The sequence below is a fragment of the Diadema setosum genome, chromosome 12 (assembly GCF_964275005.1).
Source record: "Diadema setosum chromosome 12, eeDiaSeto1, whole genome shotgun sequence".
NCBI lineage: Eukaryota > Metazoa > Echinodermata > Echinoidea > Diadematoida > Diadematidae > Diadema > Diadema setosum.
This window is the reverse complement of record NC_092696.1, coordinates 27,798,219-27,815,493: the sequence shown is the minus strand read 5'-3', so window position 1 is coordinate 27,815,493 and position 17,275 is coordinate 27,798,219. Positions and strand designations below refer to the sequence as shown.

The window sequence follows — 17,275 nt, the reverse complement described above, 5'->3', positions numbered from 1 at the left end:
AATGAACACTTATCGATAAAGGTCGACTCTAGTTGAGATTCTTCGGCTGTGTGTGTACTTACATAAAGATCAGTGATAAGGTTACGATGGATAATTTGTTACGGGGATATCTCGAATATATCCAAGTCAGGCCAGCCTTCCGACTCCGTGGTATCCCAATGCTACCAGGGGGGCATTTCATGAAGGAAGTTGTCAGATAAAATGTCCGACAAGTCAATTATATCCGACATGTAAATCAGCCAATCAGACTAAAGAATTTCTCAAAACTTGTCGGATATAATTGACTTGTCAGATATTTTATCCGACAAGTTCCTTCATGAAATGCCCCCCGAGTCTTTAACCATGGTGTGGAATCGTATAAAAAGAGAGGAAAAATCTGAACGTGGATTGCTTCTTACGATGTTTTTGTAGAATGTGAAAGTGTCATGTCTCTCTGCTTTGACTTTTCGACAGACATTCGCTTGTCTTCGTTCCTGACTCTGGAACGGGGCCACGCCGGACTCCACCTACCCCAAGGTCGATAACACCCTACCCACCCTCCTTCACTCTTTTCTTTCTCAACAAAGCACAGACTAGTAGTATAACCGTACTAATCAGTCACGAGTCCAAGCTCTCCCCCAAACAATTAGCATTTCTTTCCGTACATCATCAAAAAAGAAAAACCAATCAATTCCGCTCCTTTTGTCTACTTATTCTGGGCATCAAATCCACAATTTATAAACACCGGTGTTGTGAAATATGCAATTCTTGATGCCCCAAACTTTATTGAGTGCTGACAATTTGTAAAACTTTCCTTACACTACCAGCTCTATCATGCCAAGAATAGAGAGGGTTTTTGCAGTGGTATATGCTGCTCATGCATGATTAAGAAAAAAAAAAAATCCTCAAATTGGCAACATCTTCAAAATCTGCACGAAGCATAGGAAAATGATATGCCATAGTTTTTCTTCTGTACACATTATACAGTGTACATCAGGATGATCCAAAACTTTGACATTTTAGTATGTTGCAGGGAAAAAAATCCAAACTTCCTATAAGTGTACAATGTACAATGTAAATACATGTACCGTGTGTCCACAGCACTTGTAATGAGTATGCCATGTAATATCCCATGTGGCTGGGGTCTGGGGGCTGGACCGAGGGCCCTGGAAACTCCAGGGTTCTAGATCCTCCCTGGTGCTACGTCAACCTTCTTTAAACTTTTCATTGTGGTAAATGAGTAAGTCAAGTTAAAAGAAAAAAAAAACACCTTCTATTATACTTTTAAGCAACTTCATAGACACGTTTCAATTTTTGCAAGTTTCCTAGTTTCAGCAGTTGTCTTTCAGTTTGAGGCAAAGAGGCTAGGATGGTCCATGTTTCTTAGAAGACAAGTGAACAAGTCCCTGTGACATTCTAAAATGAACCCCTTTTGGACCACCCTGTTATACATGTATGGTACTGAAATATCCCAAGCCATTACAAGTAGATTAAACTGAATTTTGTAAATAATTTTCTATCTGAAGATGTCTTTATTATATAGACTATTTTATGTAGTTAAGAATGATGAAGAATATTTCATGATTCATAGAAAGCCAAATAAGTCTCATCAGGTATGCAAATTATCATTTCAGTTCTATATTGCATATAATTACTTTATCCTTTTGCTGTGTATCATAAGACAAAACATATACTCTAAAGACTACTTGAAAAGCGGTTATAACTGTACATATTGTACATGTTAAGACAGAAGTGATGCCTAACTTGAACACAACTTTTTGCATTCATAGAAGTTTCCTCCGAGTTTTTGTAGAACTAACTTGAAATGAGCATGGGGCATGATATCTGTTAAAAAAACAACAAAAAACTGTCAGGTGTTTTCAAAAGAGAAAGATGATCAGACTCACCGCCCCCCCCCCCCCCTTCGCTCCACTACCGCTACCACCCCATGGCAATACATTTCATTCATATTTGGTTCTTGGGCTCATTAACTCAAATTATATATGCCATAATGCCCTCTGTTGTTTACTACCATCTCAGCCCAAATTAGAACAGTATGTAACAGCATCGCAAGCCTCTTATGTATTATCCATTGGCAAAACATTTAGCAGCCATCACGGGTGCTTTAGTTTTAGCAGGTATCTTTAGTGATGTTTTTGATTGAAACTTTAATTTTTACAGGCATTCACAAACAATCGTCATTGTGAATTTCAGAGGCTTTTGGATATGTCGGTGTAAATTCAATGAAAAGTCATAAAATCTTGTGTTTTTTTAAGTACAGTGTAGCTAGGTTCCATCAAAATATTCCATTTCAGCTTTATGTATTGATATCAGACCATAGACATTAGATCGCAAGCCACTTTATTAGAAAGAAAGTTGAGATCTTCATCAATAATCTTCTGCTTATCAGTATACGTCATTATAATTAAGCTTGTCATTATTATATTCTACAGCCATCCATGTGGTACAACTAACAACTTTAGTGTACTTTGTCAAAATGGTTAACCTAATTCTATAAAAGGCAGGTAGAAAATAATTATACAATGATATTTAAGGGCAGAAAAAGCTGCTTGCATCAATTTTGCAGATTGGAAATATAAATTGACAAACGTGACTGGCGTAAGTAGATTTCAAGGTGCTTTTAGGGACTAATCAGTGACTTTTTTTTTTTTGAAGCGGAAAGATACTAAACGCTGTCTGTTTGTCTTGTAGTCAAATGGTCGCTGAGGCGAAAACGAGCTTCGTCCTTCGTCAATCCCTTGCAAGGTGAAGTATGGCGCCGAACTTGACGAATTAAACGGCAGGAAAATTTCGACTCTGCTCGAAAAGCACTGCACCGTTACTTTGTTTCTGTTTCGTCTTTGTTTTCCTCATCCGTCCACTTCTTTGCCACCCCCGCTTAGCTTCATTAGGGAGCTTTAGATTTTCGTGACAGGGACATTCAGAGGAAAAAAAAAATGTTCTGAGCGTGCGCAGAAACGCACGTCAAGTCGATCCATTTATAGCGTGCGTCTTCTGAGTTTTTCAGTACATGTTGTGGACTATTTTTACGCTCGCTCAGTTCACGACGTAGAGAGCTACTTCATGCCCCCATCATATGGGGGCGCCATATTTTTTTTACTCGTTGCGTCCCAGCGTAATCTAAAGCTACTTTTCAACACGATGCAGGGAAGAGGAGAACGTCCAGCGCAATCGTTGTCTCAAATGTCTGCGCCGCAAATCTAAAGCTCCCTACTACAGCTCCTGTTGGCGTTAACAAAGCTTCGTGAAGAATTCATCTTTTCCTAGATCAAGACTAGGTCAAATGCAAATACTGGCACATAATGATGTGTCCATTTTGCACAACATACAGTGCATCATATACAGTGTACAGCAAATGTTTCGTGAGGTTTTTATTTTCAGGAATTTGGGGAGTCTGGTGCTGTCCATAAGTGTAAAGACACGCAAAAATATTCACTGATATGAATGTGAAATGTCTGCATACATGTACATACATTTCTTCATCCAGTACTTAACTCCATGATCAGGAATTCAACCACTCGTGAAGTCGTCGGGAAGTCCCGATTCGTGGAATATGAGAAACGCTAAATGTATGAGATATACAGTATGCTAACTGATAACTGCCTCACATTTCTTTTTTTTTTTGGGGGGGGGGGTGGGTGATCAGCTGAGTACATCTTGTGGATAACACACAAAGCTCTCTGCCGTTTTTGGTGGAAATGAGGTGTATCATGCTCCAACCAGTGTTGCAAGCAGCAGCTATGCATAAAGCATCTCTTGCATTAAAACTGTGCAGATTTTACACACTCACTCACACATGGGCGCGCACACATGCACACCATAGGTTGAAAATTCTAACTGTAACTTTGCCAGAGACAAAATGATTTACAGCTATGGCAGTTAATGCTCATCTTTGTCTGTTTTGGTCTGTTTGTCTGTCTTTACAGCTGTCTGTCTTTATCTACCTACTTCTACATCTATATCTGTATGTATTCGTCTATCTGTCTATCTATCTCTCTGTCTACATACAAATATCTTTCTATCTGTCTTTCTTTCTGTTTATTTATCTGCCTATCCATATATCTACTATCTATTTATCTATCTATCTGTCTACCTGTCTATCTGTATCTATCCATCTATTTATATACCTATCTACATTGTATTTGTCTATTTGTTCTTCTGTGATATGTCTTGTTCTATCCGCTTACATCTCTATTTGAATATAAATCTATCATGAAATCTCTCTATCTCTCTGTGCCTTTATCTTTTTCTCTCTGTGTTTCTGTTTTTCTTCTCCGTCAATTTCTGTGTAATCCATGTTTCACCTCTTTTTGTTTTATTTGCTTCATTCTGTCTTGCTTCTTTGCATATGCAAGCTCCTGTGTCTTGAGTTAATTGCAAATTTTATATCTCATAGTTTTTCATCACCATGTAGATAGTAAGCTCATTTCCATCATTTTGCCTTTCATATACCCATATGCTTCAATATACCTGTCTATGATACAGGCACTTCTACATGATGTAGTTTAGTCTTCACTTTTCTCTCGCTTCTTTTTTGTTCATGATCCCATCAACTCTCTCCCCCTTCTCTACCGTTGGCACAATTGCATGTTCAATGCCACATGACACATGACATATTTTCACAAAGTTACGTGTCACACAAGAGGCCAGTCACATAGTGCATGAAGCATTACTTGCTGTACCCAAAAGAGGGCGCCTTCCTCTTTTGCTGCTCCGCTCTATGAGAGTCTAGCATACAGTATGTACAGGGCTCATCCATCAGACACTAATCAAGATTCATGTAATTGTCACAATTCAGCAGAATTTTGAAACTTTATGACCGTGCTGCTGGTCACTTTGGAATGTTCACTGACCACACGCTGGATCATCAGAGCTTTCTTAGAAATATTCCCTCAGACCCTGATGCCCCCCTCTAAATGCCACTGACACCCCCACCCCCCTTGTAAAGCTGGAACGTACATGCTATGAATGGGCACACTCTGAATGGGTGTTGATTAATTGTGTAGCACCCTCTACTGCTCACAAATGGCCAGGACCAGCTGGGGGCAAGAAATAAAGCAGGCTAAACTAGCTCCTAAATTAGCAAATAGACCCTTCCCGTGCCATGGTCATCTGACTGTTTGTACAATTCTATGTGGTTTTCTGTGCCAACTGGCACACACAGCATGCAAAGACTTGGAAGAAAAAAAAAAGAAGAAACATGCAAAAGTTAAGTTTCAAGTCTACAACGCTTGCATTTTACATCTTGAAAAATTAAATACAGCATCAACAAAAAATACAAGGTAAAAGTTACATATCATATTTCACCGTAGAATCTGTCATTGAAATACAATTTGAAATATTATTACACAAGATAGATGGAAATAAGGTCAGATGACATACAGTATCAGCTGAGGCGAGGTTGGGCCATATACTCAGTTGGAACAAAAGGTGTATTTTTACTCATAAAAGTGAATGCAATAAAGTTACTGGTACACATCTCTGCCCCCCCACGGAAAAAAGCAGTAACTGACATTTTTATGAATGTTTACTTTTTTGCAAAAATGAATAGTTTACCCAATGCTCTCCAATGTTAATAGGTCAGTTTTGCAAAAAGAAAAATGAAAGTGACCAAAAATACAATTTTTCACTTTTGCAAAAAGCAGTAACTGCATCCAGTTGATTCAACTTTGCAAGTTTCCCCACGGAAAAAAGCAGTAACTAACAAAGCCCACGGAAGAAAGCAGTAACTAACAATTTAGTCTTTATCATTCAGACTCTGTATAGTCCTTCCTGTATATTTTTTTCCCTAATACCATTTATTTTTTCTACTAATTTTTTTTTAACAATGTAAACAGCAGTTTCTCCCATAATTTAGGAGAGTAGATATAAAAAGATTGTTTCACTAGTAACTTGACTCTGCCCGCAGGGAATCATATGACAAGTTGTAGAAAAAGCTTCTTTCTGGAGACTAGCAAACCTGGCAGACTCAGCGCGCTCAGAGTGCAGAATACGCGTGCAGCAGCTGCATGCGCATAAATTCTGCAGCATACAGTAACTAGCTAAACATTGCATCACATCACAGTCATCACTTGCATGCACAGTATTGCAGGTCTGGTACAGTTTGAGTGATCATGCCAGTGCTAACCATGCTGTCACACAGTTTCTGCGGTCCAGGCATGCCTGTAAATCTATCATGAATTGCAGAGGAAAAGTCATGGTAGCCATGGCTTTGGCCAGAACCAGAAAATCTAGGTGAGCTGAAAATATATTGAAGGGAGATGAGCACTAGTATTAATGCACTAACGTTAGTCTAACGTTAGATGTAGGCCCTAAAGTTTAAAATAGGTCTACCAGATCTAAAGTTACAGAGATGTTGTAGATCTAGATTCTAATCTATTAACTGTTTAGTGTTACTGTTAGACAAAATGTCAGTAGGCCTAATCTAACGTAATAGATCTAGGTCTAGCACTAACATTGGGCATAGATCTGTAGTCTAGCTTAAGTGTAACGTCAGAGTTCGACTAGGATCTAAGACGAAGAGACTTGACTTTATTGTCTAGTCCAGGGTCATGTGTCAGGGGCCAGGCCGGGCACTCCAAAGTTCAATTAGGGTACATAGGTGTCTACCTTATTTTTACACAGAATGCCATTCAATCTACAAGACCTAGTCTAGGCCTAGCGATAGGTCCTAGATCTTATAGATCTAGACTAACCAGAAAGTAGAAGAACTTTATAACCTGGTGGTGGTAACAATTCTCCTCCTATGGTCATGTGGCATGTGCAGTTACTGCTTTTTTCCATGGGGAAAACAGCAGACTCCTGGCCGTCTGCAGTTACTGCTTTTTTCCGTGGGGAAACTACCCAGAATCAAGGGTGAGCCACCGCAGTAACTGCATTTTCCTAAATAACATTTAAAAAATAACGGAAACATCATTTTTTCCTAGGTACTGTTAGACAACTAGGTATGGTGCATAATCATACCACAAAATTATTTTTGAATGTTTCTGTGTTTTTAAAGAATCTGCAAAAAACACAAAATCGCATTTATCTCAGCTCAGCAGCTATGCAGTTACTGCTTTCTTCCGTGGGGGGGCAGATCTTGCCATCTTGGCATCCAGAAGCATTACAAGCAAAGCTAAGCTGTGTCACGAATTCTGCAAGTTGCACATCAGCGCTGCTGCATCTTTCATTCATATTTTGTAGAGCATACACAAGGTTGTGTCCGTTGTATAATCTGAGATCTTGCAAGGCTCCTTTTTTTTTTTCAAAGCGGTAACAATGACAGAGAACCGCAGTAGGGAAATGAGAAATATGTTAAAGGGTTATCCTCCTTCAAGAAGCAAAAGGTGGTTATTTTCCATATCGAATATGTTGATACAATATGATACATCGCATGTGTTACGGCCAGTAACATCTAAAGCGTGTTGTTTGGTTTGTATGATGTTGGTCGATTAGCCAGTGAAATTCATGATCAAAAAGACACCATGATATGTACGTGTATTGTGTACGCGGTATTAAATCTTGTGGGTAGAGAGATACATATACAATGAACTGTAAAAACCAGAAATTTTAGTGTGCATCTTAATTTTGTGAATTTCACAAATTTCATGACAGCCAAGATACACGAAATAAAATGCTTGCGAATGTTTTTGTCTTCACTTTTTGCATTGAATGCCAGTGGCAATTTGCGAAAAATTTCATGCCGCAGAAGAGGCTGTTACCTCCAATTCAAGAAAATGTCATGCCACATACTGTACATGTATACTTCTGGGGGGCGTTTCATCAACAAGTTCGTCGGAGATTTCACCGACAAATTTGCTATCAGCCAATCAGACCAAGGATTTCATTAGCTTTTAACAGTTGTCAGTGTAAATCCTTGCGTCTGATTGGCTGATAACAAATTCGTCGGTGAAAACCTCCGACGAACTCGTTGATGAAACGCCCCCCTGGTCTTTAATATGGCATTGTACACCATGAAAGAGCATGTGTACAAATATATGTGGAATGTGCTGTTGTTGTGTATAATACACAAATATGACCAAGTGTTTGCCCATCACCCAGTATGTTTCTGTATGTCGAGAGATGGTCTTGAGATACAGCTACCTACTGTGAGCCATATTAGCATGCTTTGTCTAAAATGCTCGTGTATCTAACCTCTGAATTATTGTGGTACAGTGTAGACAGGCAAAATAGAGAGAACTGACTTTATGTTGGTAATTTCTGTACATCTGTAGACCCATTTGTCCTTCGTATTATTTTCAAATCGTTGAGTTGTTTCTATTTGCTGAGAGAAGATAACTGCAGTTCATCCCATTTCTAGACATTCTTACGTGTAACATGGAACATTTGTGATGGACGTTTTGAGCATGGCGAGTCTGTCACCTTTTGATAGCAACCTACCTGTGTCTCTCTCTTTTACAATTTATAGCTAATCATTGAGTTTGCTTCTTCATTTTATTTTCCTTTTCATTGCTTTTGAGTAATTTTATGCAATGTAATCCATTGGAGCTTGTTAAAACTTGTGTTGCAAAGAAGATAACGTGCAGGACATGCACAGTTGTATGTACGCTACACCCTGATTCTGTCTTTAGGATTGGGTTGTCTGCAGTTGAAAAGATAATATTTCAAGATAGGATTTTTTTTTTTTTTATTTGTTACTGCATACTTACAAATATTGCCTGACATTAAAGCAATTTTAATGCTAAAATCTTGAAGCAAAACATGTTCAGTGCTATTAAATGGGCAAAGGTAAATGCTTAAAGAAAGAAAGACTTAATTTTTTTTCAGCACATGTCATTTTACTTTTCATGTATATTCACAGTGCACTGAAATTCATTCCATGCTAATAATTGGTACGGTTCTTTTGCCTCATGTAAAACATTACAGCAATAATTGTTATTGTTTCTTTTTAGACTCAAATTAATTATTCAAAGATCGTTGCACAAGATCTTCTGAAAAAGCTGCATTTTATTTTCAGAATTGTACACAGTCCAAAAGGAACTAACCATTTATGCTTTGAAAAATTTCATTTCACAAGCAATTAGCTTGAATCATTGTATACATTTCTTTCATAGAAAGATATGGACCCTAAAATGCAAGACAAATATAGCAAGATAAGAAAATTACATGAAATTAGCATTCATTTTCTAAGAAATTATATAGTTGGTAACAGTCACAACTTGGGGATGATACATAGTTGGCACGCATCTGTAAAATTTGCAGCAGAGATTAGATTATATCTAAAGGTTACTGCAAGAAATATTACCACTTTTAACAAATCGGATGATCATTACAAAGCTGTCTTGAAATAAACCTTGGTGCATACACTTTCTTATTCATTCACTTTTAGTTTTGCCAGTGAATTTCCTAATTTTTCAAGAAATTCTCTATTTGGAAATCAGGGTCTGCCATATGTGGTCTCATTATGGAAATTAATAACACTTTTCATGGACATTGTAGCAGTATTTATGATGAGCAATTTGTGCCTTTACACCCAAGCTGGTTTTTGTTTATACATCAAGATGATTATCAAAAAAGCACTGTCACTCGTACAAGGTACATTACTAACCTCCGTTTGTAAATATTTTGGAATTCCATCTTTCGTATAACACATTTGACAGAGAAGTTTGGACTGGTTGAATGTACATTTCAGTGCTCATGCAGTGAAGTAAGTTTTTTACTGAGTGTGTAACTCATCTACATGTTCATGCAAACAAGGATCACATTGTTCTTAATATTGCCAACAGTACCATCAAAAGTCCACACAGTCAAGCCAGCGAATTCATCAATTGTTTGTTTAGACTCTTTTCCCAGTCATTCATTTGGAAATGATAAACAAACAAGCTGTTCACTGTAATAAATAAGGCTGGCTAAAAGCTTTGATTTCATACCCATCCCTTTGAAGTCGCTGTAATCTCCTATATTTTAATTCGAAATTTTTCTTTCCTTTGAACAGTCATCGACGAGGGAGAGGGGACATCGACCCTGAAGCCAAACGACGTGCTGACGGTCGACAAACTGGCCGACAGGCTGTACGTCCAAGACTACCAGCGCCTGGGGCTGGGGCTTCTGGGTAATGGCGCCATCTCGAGACCAAGAGTGGGCGACATGTTCAAGATCTCGGAGGTCAACATTAAGTTTGAGGTGGCGAGAAGGTATGAAGGGGGCTCCACAGCTAACAATAAGTAAACCCCTTGCCTGCCCCAGGCTCTTAATGGCTTTAACCTGCCAAGCTTTTTCATCAGCATTCAGTAGTCCATCCAAATTTGACCTACATGTACATAGCTGTAGATTTAAGCCCACTCAGGTGTAGCAATGTTCCTCAGTCCAACAGAACGGCTATGGTGACACTATAGGGACTAAGGATGTGAAACAATCTCTACTCATCGACAATAAGTTTCCAGACTTATGTTTGTAATATACATGTCAATCGTCAAAGAAAACACTCCAGTGTGCCTACCAATTCAAGCACATACAACATTAACAGTTAATTGTTATTTTTGTTGGTTTATGTACTAGAATAAAATACTAATTTTCAGGTCTTCAGTTTGTCTTGTTTTATGAATTCTTCCCTCATGTGCAATTTAGGTATCATGCATATGTACAGTACAACATTGTACTCTTCTTTCGTCAGATTCTGTAACTACCAATAAACAAAAATACATAGTCATGTTCTGGTTTTACGTAAGTCTCATTGATAAAATGATCAGATATGTTGCTTTGAAATTTTGATTTTGCATATTGTCTTCATTATTGAGTAGAAATGATTATTAGTAGTACAACTTGGCAATAAACACAGTGTAGAATGATATTGCATTAGTGCAGTCCCTGCACGCTTTATAGATTTTTCATGTTTCACTTCCCCCTATTTTTGTTTTGTTTTTTTTTCACCACAGTTACCCAGCACTGATTGTGGTACCGTCAGCACTCAGCGACGACAGCATCCGGCGTCTGGCCAAATGCCACCGGCACGGGCGGCTCCCGGCCATCGTCTGGCGGCACACGAGGACCAAGGGACTGCTGATTCGCTCCAGCGGCTTCCACGGGAAGGGCGTGATGGGGATGATCAGGGGGGCCCAAAACCAGGGCTCTAGTGAGTTTGCAAGAATCGATTAACTCTTCACTTTTTGAGGCAATCCTTACTGCTGAAGAAACCATTTTTCCAGTAGAGAATTGGCAGTAGTGAATTTATTTTTTATGGCATATCTTTCCTAAAAGAAATGTTACATATAATAGGGTTTGAAACTATTTTAGTTTGTGTAAAATCATCAGCACCATCACCATTAACACCCTAACCACCACCACCATCATCAATATCACCACCATTATTATCACCACCATTTTCATCTGCATCATTATCATCATCATCATCACCATTACCATTGTCATCATCACCATCACTATCACCCTCACCATCAACATCACTATCACCACCATCATCATTATCATCACCACCACCATCATCATCACCATCACCATCACCATCACTACCGCCACCATCATCACCACCAGTATCATCACCATCACGATCACCATCATTATCACTATCATCATTATCTCTTGCCTGTCTCCATCAATCAACCTCCATCTTCATCTCATGGTTTTTGCCCCTGCTCTTTCTCTGCTCCGGCAGGTGCGAGTGATTCGGGATCCAGCAAGAGCCTGGAGCAGGAGAAGTACCTGTCAGCCATCGTGCTGAACACGCCCTATGGCAGCTACCACAAGAGCGACTCGCTCGTCAGTCTCAACGCCATCCTACCCCCCACCAGCTCAGGCGAAACGCCAGACGGCACGCCGACAATCAGCCCCCGCAAGGGGCAACATGGGAGCGGAACGCTGCTGCAACGGGGGTTCCTGCGGTCCAGCGGGGGGTCGAAGGCGTATGGCACCTCCAAGCCAGGTGAGCTGCAGCGACAGCCCCGCCCTTTTTGATGGCCCTCCCCAACCCCCCCCCCATATTCCCAAACTCTTACCCAATGTTTATTGAGGTCTTGTTACCCTCATCCACCATCCCTACTCTCCTTTCTGCTCCCTCCCACACCTGCCCCCTCTCTCACTTGGCCCCTCCCACCTCCAACCGGTTTTCTTTTATTTCTCACCCATCATTGCCCTTCTGGAGCAAACTTGTCCTTAACCCCTTCTTGTCCAAATTTGCTCATCTGCAGAAATTATGATTTACTCCAACACAGCATACATATCCCGTGTAGCCCGAGGGAAAAAGTCAGAGCAGAGATGCAGATAAACAAGCAACAAACACGAGCTCCATCGCCTAATTTCTGGTGCTGTTGTGTTACCTTGTTATTTATCCTTTTGCCACTTAACGCCGTATTTGTGGTACATATATATATTGTATCTGAAGTTTGCATTCTCCCATATGTTCCCGCTTCATCTATTCCCTTTCTGCATTATGACCTCCTTTCCAATGTCTTTTTGGTACCACTAAAGCCTACAAAGATTATGCCAGCAGTGCGCTATAAATCCGTTAGCACCCAGGGGTTTCTTATCAATGCCGATCTCAGGCTCACTTTATGGGGGAAGCAATAACTCTTGAACCGTGTAAGGAGTTGTGATTTCTTCGAATCTATACTAAGTCCCCCACATAAATCACAATCTTTCGATTGATTTCAAATCCTTCTATAACAAAAAGTTGCGACCGGTATCAGCTACAACTTTTCGGACTGTGGTGATTACATATTCTGATTCTAAATCAGTTGCAGGGAATAAAAAAATGATTGCAAATTTTAGGTAGCAATGAAATTTGCAAATAATCAGTCTTTCTTCACATCTGGATTAGATTGACGAGATATTACTCTTTACCATGAAACTTATTGTAAGATCACTGGGAATTTAGATTTGTAATGTGAAGATACTAAAGTCAGGTATTATACTTTTTGTGTTATTGCATTAAAGCAACACAATATAAAATACAGATTAATCTTCCCTTGAGTTTGATCTTTATACCAAGTTAGGTCCTTGTCATTAATCTCAAGTTGAAATTAGTTGTGGCAAGTTTTTGTTATATTTGAAGTCAATTTCAATCACGTTTCAGAAGACATGGCTCTCGGGAAATTAGATTGCAGTGTACACTGTGTGAAGATACAAGCTTAGGCAAAAGAAAAAAAAAGTGTGTGTATTGATAACCTCCCCACATCCTTTAGGACACACATTGGCACAAACAAACACACCCTTGCTGGCACCCTTGGTGGTTAGGGTATTCTCTTGAGGGGTGGTTATGGGTACCCTGGCTGCTGAATGGTCAAGCATTGCTTCTACCAAACTTCATCTATTTATTTCTTTGTAAAACTTTTCATGTGAAATATTCTTTTCTTTGCAAAACTTTTCGTGTGAAATATTCTTTCCTTTGCAAAACTCTTCGTGTGAAATATTCTTGCCTTTGTAAAACTTTTCATGTGAAATGTTCTTTTCACACTCTTTCTTCCGCCATTATGTATTATTTCTGTGCATTCTTGAAAGTTTTTTTCGTAACGTCATAACATTGAGACACTTGTTTATACTGCCTACTTGGCTTTTATAAGCATCAATTAAGCATTGATTTTAAAATATCAATTAACAGCAAAAGAGCATTCCATGTTTATACTTTTCATTTACCCTAAACAAATTTCTGTCAATGAATCTATTTTATATTATGCCAGTAAAGAAATCTGTTTTCTCTGGCTTCAAGAAATATGTTTCTGTCTCTGCATATTGCACTTTAAATGGGAGAGCAGAAACGCTAAGGCCATAGTCTTCTTTGAAAGAGCAAAACTTTCCAAACTTTATCAGTGCCCAAAGTGGGCTCTTTATACACAAAAGTTGCAAAAAAGAAAAAAAAAAAGGCAAGCAAATTGCACTTTGATGTTCAAGGACTGTTTCCTACGTCTGCCACGCCCTTGAACCCCTCACTGCACGGTATTACCCTCCCCCTTCCCCCACACCCCTTTGTTGTACCTTGTGGTCTGTTTTCACGTTCTTAAATGTCCAATGTACTTTTTCTGCTTCTTTTCCCCCATCTCTTCTAACTTTGACATTCTTCTCCCCCCTGCTGGTACAGGTTTATTTGATGTAGGAGTAGCTACGCTTAGAAGAGGTACAGTGTGGATATATATATATATTTTTTTTTCTTTTTCAAAATAACTTGTCAAGTGGCTGAAAAAAAAAATGGCATCATAGAGCAATTAAAACCAGTCAGTTAAGGCCGGAATGCCTTGTAGACAGGTACTAACTTTTGGCAAGAGGGCATTTGTTTCTGTCTCGGGTAGAAATACCTGATGCCAATCCTCATTAACCCATTCTTCCCTCTTAAAAGACACGGTAGCGTGGGGACATGAGGATGGCCCGCCTGAATCCATCTTCATTAGCTGCCGCCCACCAGCGTTAATTAAAAAACCACGAATAGCACGGGCCTCCTGGTAGGTGGTCAGCAAATATGTGACCCTCCATGACAAAAGGATCCGAAAATCGCTGACGGCTGAGCCGAGAAAGTCGAGTTTGAAGTCAGATTATGAAAATCGGTCAACACCATTGAATTTCTGATTTTGACATAATTTTGTCTGTCATCTGCCGAAATTTTGTAGCTAAAAATGATCTAAGGAAGACCAGAAAATGGTATTTTTCAGGGCCATGATTTTTCCGAGTTTGAATGGAATAAAAATGTGTCCGAAGATTTGGATTTAGCGCCGCAGATAGACTCTGCCCCTAGCAACAAGGGAGTAATCTTATTGGTCAGTGCGTGGCATCCTGGATACTGATTGGTCGTGCGTAGACCGTTGGCGCTAAGCTTGAATGAACATTGCGGAGGTTGCTAGGAGCATACCTTCTATTGTAAAGAGGTGAAAACTGTCTTACCTCCCCTTGATCACGACTGCGTCGGAAAGAAAACTTTGTGAAGCCGGTTTTCTCGAAATGCTGATTTCCTAGACCACTCAACATGGTCTCATGAAATCATCGATATTGCCACAACCGAGTACTTTTGTATGAATCACATTATATACGAAATTAAAGCAGAAGAGTAAGGGAATAATGTCATATCATTTTCAGAAAATTGACCTCCCATGACTTTTGGATCCTTTTGTTGCAGCAGGTCACGTAAATGCATCAAAGTGTATCCTAATCAGTAGTGGTCCACTTCAGTTGAGACTCTGTGGATGTGTGTAGGTCCATGTACTTACATACAGAACAGTGATAGAGCTGTACACAATTCTTTACAGTATGTACAACATACAGAAGTCGGGCCAGCCTGGTATTCCCACACTACCGGGGTCTGTAACAAACATTCGTGAACAGCAGCGGCTGGGAGGGTTCGCGGTACAAGGCATGAAACCCATCTGTCATATCCTGGGGAATTTTGGGTGTTTTGCAGAAATCATCGTCGTATCATCCTTAAACTGGTGCTTCATAATATCACTTCCTATCCTATTTTTTAATCAGATTACAGGTTAGGCACATACATGTAGAACTGGTTTGATTCATAAGATTTGTGCAAATTCAGGAAAAAAAAAATCCGATGAAGAGCTTGTCAATTGAAGAGAAAAACAGGAGCTTTTGTCTCAAGATGTTTTGCCAATTTTGCAATCATTTATGCTTCTAGCAATTAAAGTTTCAATAAAAATGAGTTGACGCAGGAGTTCACTGAGATGAAAAAATTAAGAGTCTGTTAAAATATCTGGAATAGAATCAGTCGAATCATACAACAAATGTGATCATCAAAAAGCCCTCATGAACAGTATTTTATTGTGTGTATGCATGTCTACCATACAAAATGCTAACAACACAAAAAGCAAAATCATAGTATTAGGCTTTAGCTCCAAGTCACAGAAAGAATGGTTTCCTATCTATCTACCGCCACTAAAGTCTCACTAGTATCACTAAAGTCTGCCCCCTCACATCAGTTCTGATTCCTATTAAAGGCAAATGCGTTCACACTTGAACACCCATTAAAGACAAGTCCTGAGTATTCAAGTGTCTATTGGAAATGCATGTTGTAGCAAAATCGGCCCGTCATCACCGGGTTAATTAACACATCGATAAACCACAACAAAGTAAGAAAGGAGAGCAACTCTCCGTGACCTTGTATCTCAGATTTTGGTGAAACTCTTTTTGGGATTAATCGCCAAATGATTAAGAGATGTCACGTCCAAATCCTAGTTGTTTTTATATAACCCCCAAAATGCAGCGACTGTGGCATGTCAGAGAAAAAGTGATCCTATTTGTTATAGTGTTTTGGCTGCCATGTTTTTTTCACTCTCCTGAACATTTGACATATTTGAGATATGAAGTTTTGTCTCCCCAAGAACGACATATACAGTGTATCTTACACCAAGCCATAACACCTGCACTGAGGCAATGCTTACACTGTATATCTTCGAATGCAGACTAAATTAATCTTCCTTTGTCTCATGCCTAGCCATCATGCATGCAAGAACTTCATGCAGTACAATTATTCCATTGCTGCTATACTGGACAAGCTTTCTGTCTACAATGTAGCTTCACATGCTGTGTCATATTAAAGTATTTAAGTCATTTTAAGACTGTTTCAAAGCAAGGTATAGACTCCGAAGTTTTGAAAAACTTCAAGGAGCTGTAGGCAATGTCATGCAGTGATGGTGATGACATTATTTACAATATTCAATTTATTTTCATAGTGATTTTGATTTTGATTTTTACAGTTTATTTATTATCATTAGTGATATTGTTCAGATTATTATTATCATTATCATCATCATAAACATCAATTTTGGTTGTAGTTCTTATATTAGATATGAACGCATCTCTAAACTAGAAAAGCACTCTGAGAGTGCAGACCTCCGCCAAGCAGCTGATTCCCACCCAAACACACATGCTGAATATCATATGATTTCCCGACTGGTAGCAGTTGCAGTTTACGTCATCAGTTTCTAGCTGTGTGGCACCAGAGCAGAGCATGTGCTTCGTAGCGCATATTCAAACCTCAAATATGCGCAGATTGAACTTCCAAGTTCATTGACCCTACACTGTACACTGCATCTGCAAAAAGATAAACAATCTTTCAAAATCCATTAAAATTCCCAGATCACTACCAAACTGTAATCATCTTTTCCTTTAATATGTCATTATCACTTTTTCCTGCAAGTTTTATCCAAATCAGTCCACAACCTTCTGAGTTATTTTGCACTCAAAAAAACAAACAAACAAACAAGAAACAAACACAAAGGAATATAACCTCCTACCTTGGCGGAGGTACAATTTGTAAATTAAACACAGATAACACAGGGAGAAAGCCATTCGGTCGAATCTTGTGTCATTTTTTTCCTTTGGT

At 39.1% G+C, this 17,275-nt stretch overlaps 1 protein-coding gene across 1 annotated transcript in view; it reads left to right on the top strand.

Annotated features, from left to right (window-relative positions):
• The window catches only part of LOC140236162 (myotubularin-related protein 13-like), a 124,571-nt gene that overhangs the window by 81,748 nt on the left and 25,548 nt on the right, over positions 1-17,275 (top strand). Inside the window, exons 25-29 of the mRNA XM_072316129.1 lie at positions 454-516; positions 9,938-10,136; positions 10,878-11,074; positions 11,615-11,881; positions 14,033-14,068. Coding sequence (XP_072172230.1) covers positions 454-516; positions 9,938-10,136; positions 10,878-11,074; positions 11,615-11,881; positions 14,033-14,068 — 762 coding nt within the window. The remainder of the gene's footprint in view (positions 1-453; positions 517-9,937; positions 10,137-10,877; positions 11,075-11,614; positions 11,882-14,032; positions 14,069-17,275) is intronic.